Below are 3,048 nucleotides of genomic sequence, written 5' to 3' on the forward strand. Positions count from 1 at the left end.
ACGAAGCGGTGGTCCTGACAACTGTGGCTGACTCGCTTTCTGCAGGAGTGGATGTAGGAGTTACGGAGGGACCGGCTGCCCTGGGTGGGGAGGGGGCAGAGGGAGTAGTTACAATAGCCGTAGTCATGGGGGAAGAAGATGAAGTCATCGTGGTGGTGGTAGCTTCAGTGGAACTGGTTCCAGTAGCTGTGATGGTGTTGATTGGAGAACTAGGTGCAGTATCTATGGCTGGAGAGACAACAGTTGTGCTTTGGCCTGTGGCTGACGGAACAAAAATACCAAGTTTCAGAAGGCAGCACATTGAATAAATAATGGCAGTTACTATTACTTGAGACTAATTAGCACCCAACTCATTCTTTTCTGGAAAAATGAATATATATGACTACATTAAAAATGAAAATATATGACTACTAAACACACAAAAAAACCCACAATAAATATAATTAAAAGTTAAACATACAAAACTGGAAAAATGTTATTGAAAAATATGACAAATAAAGGCTTAATATTTATTAAGTTGAATACCAAAAAGTGATGTCATTTATGCCTGTAGTTGCAGAACTGTTATTCTGGGTTTGATATTCTTGAGAGTCCTCAGGGAGGACAACTGGATGCCACAAGGTGGCGCTGTCACCACCCAGTCGTGGACTTCTACATTTAAGGCAACTGCCCCAATTTTCCATTACATGGCGATTTCTCTGTTGAGATGTGGAGGGAGGGAAAGGTTGAGGGGTGGGGGGAGTAGCTGAAAGAATGATGAAATAAAAATACCTCATTCCTTCTTCCAAAATTATTTTTCTGGTAGTGTTTACCCATTAACAATTCTAGACATATGTACTTTCTAAAGAGTAAGATGTATAAATGGTCTTTGTCCTATGGGCTATCGTTATCAAAATTGCATTTTCACAACTTTTAGGACCCCCCTGGACACATGGAATAGTAAACTCTTAGTGATCCAATAATCCATTTCCTAGAACCCTTAATAGAACCTAAGAACTCTGACCTTGACAATAGGTTAAACAAAAAGTATTTATTTATTTTTTATTTTTCTTGAGACAGAGCTTTGCTCTGTCGCCCTGGCTAGAGTGCAGTGGCATCATCTTATCTCACAGCAACCTCAAACTCCTGGGCTCAAATGATTCTCCCGCCTCAGCCTCCTGAGCTGGGACTACGGGCGCACAGCACCATGCCCAGCTAATGTTCCTATTTTTTGTAGAGACGGGGTCTCACTCTTGCTCAGGCTGGTCTCGAACTCCTGAGCTCAAGCAATCCTCCCACCTTGGCCTCCCAGAGTGTTAGGATTACAGGCGTGAGCCACTGCGCCCGGTCAAAAACAAATTTATTAAAAGAAAAAGTTTTAGTGAGAAAGCAATTCCTAAACCCTAAGGTACGGAGAACTACTGAAGATGTTACCTGATTCCCCCAAGGGTCTGTGAGCCCCTTGAGGGCAGAGCCTGGCTCTTCACCTAAAACAGGGCTTGGCTAACATAATCATTCTTAAGTGTTGAAGAGATCAGCAATTGCTCTTCCAGGAGCAAAAAAATAGGTCACCAGATGGCAATGTTGACTGCTACTGCTCCCACGCCTGCTACTGTTCTCATTTATCAAGTGCTTACCCCGCGCCTGCCAGTACCTATGGAATAGACGCAGGCGTCCGCATGTGATAGAAGAGCCCTCCAACCCTCACAGGGATGAAGGGGTTTACCCAGAGGCAAAGTCAACTCTGTGAAATGCCAGTGTCTTAACTATGACTTGGGTAGGGAGTTGTGGAAAAGGTCATCCGTTTAATGAAAAAGCCAAGAAATCTCAAAGGAGCAAACACAGAAAGAGCAAACAGAGAAAAGCAGGGATTTGAATGAAAGCAGTGGAAATAGAAGTGACTTTCACTGTGTCCTCTATCACAGGGGCAGCAATGAGAGTGGCCAGGGGCTGACCCTAGCTATGGAAAACTCTGGACAGAAGAAAAGGGCTTGTCAAACAGCCCTAACCCCACCAGACCCTGAATTTCATACTTCAGAAGTGTTCATTCTCTGCTGATGCCAAATAATGAACATGTTTCTGTAGATATGCACAAACTAATTAAGACTTCTTAAGAGATTTTCCGCAGGTCTTTGGGGATTTGGGGATTATGACAAGGAGTTTTGGACTCACTGGTTTGTTTACTTTGGTTTCAAATTTCTGTTTGCTAGGGAGATTGCATTTCAGAATGCTCAATTAGTTTTAATAAATGAGACACATTCCAAGCTGATAGCTATTCATCACTGTGAATAGATACAATATTTTTTTTTTTTTTGAGACAGAGTCTCACTGTGTTGCTTGGGCTAGAGTGCCGTGGCGTCATCTTTGCTCACAGCAACCTCAAACTCCTGGGCTCAAGCGATCTTCCTGCCTCAGCCTCCCAAGTAGCTGGGACTACAGGCATGCGCCACCATGCCCGGCTAATTTTTTCTATATATTTTTAGTTGTCCGATTAATTTCTTTCTATTTTTAGTTGAGATGGGGTCTCGCTCTTGCTCAGGCTGGTCTCGAACTCCTGAGCTCAAACAATCCGCCCGCCTCAGCCTCCCAGAGAGCTAGGATTACAGGCGTGAGCCACCGCACCCGGCCGATACAATATGTTTTTAAGCTGAAATATAAATGTGTGTGTGTGTATGTGTGGTTTTTTGTTTGCTTGCTTTTGTTTTTAAAGACAGGGTCTCACTCTATCACCCAGGCTGGAGTGCAGTGACGCGATCATAGCTCAGTGCAGCCTCAAACTCCTGGGCTCAAGTGATCCTCCCACCTCAGCTTCCCAAGTAGCTGGGACTATAGGCATGTGCCACCACACCCGGCTAAGCATGTGTGTGTTTTATCTGAACATTGTACAGATTTCAGGGAAGACAGCAGTTTAGAGTTGATATCTCAGGCTTACATTACATAGTAAAAATACCCATGAAGAATTGTAAAATAATCTATTCTGTTCAATCTATAGTTAACAGAAATATATTAAGGCATCACTTAGTAAAAATAGTTTTAATCTTTTTATTTCCTCAGGTCCCAGAGCTTCTA

The 3,048-nt window shown here is 43.2% G+C and overlaps 1 protein-coding gene across 1 annotated transcript in view; it reads right to left on the bottom strand.

The window, feature by feature from the left end:
- MUC13 (mucin 13, cell surface associated) overlaps positions 1–148 on the bottom strand; it is a 20,330-nt gene extending 20,182 nt beyond the window's left edge. The window contains exons 1-2 of the mRNA XM_012639645.1: positions 113–148; positions 33–39 (exon numbers count right to left, since the gene is read on the bottom strand). Coding sequence (XP_012495099.1) covers positions 33–39; positions 113–148 — 43 coding nt within the window. The remainder of the gene's footprint in view (positions 1–32; positions 40–112) is intronic.
- Positions 149–3,048: the final 2,900 nt, after the last annotated feature.

This window comes from Propithecus coquereli, unplaced genomic scaffold (assembly GCF_000956105.1).
Source record: "Propithecus coquereli isolate 6110/MARCELLA unplaced genomic scaffold, Pcoq_1.0 Scaffold10, whole genome shotgun sequence".
NCBI classification, from domain to species: domain Eukaryota; kingdom Metazoa; phylum Chordata; class Mammalia; order Primates; family Indriidae; genus Propithecus; species Propithecus coquereli.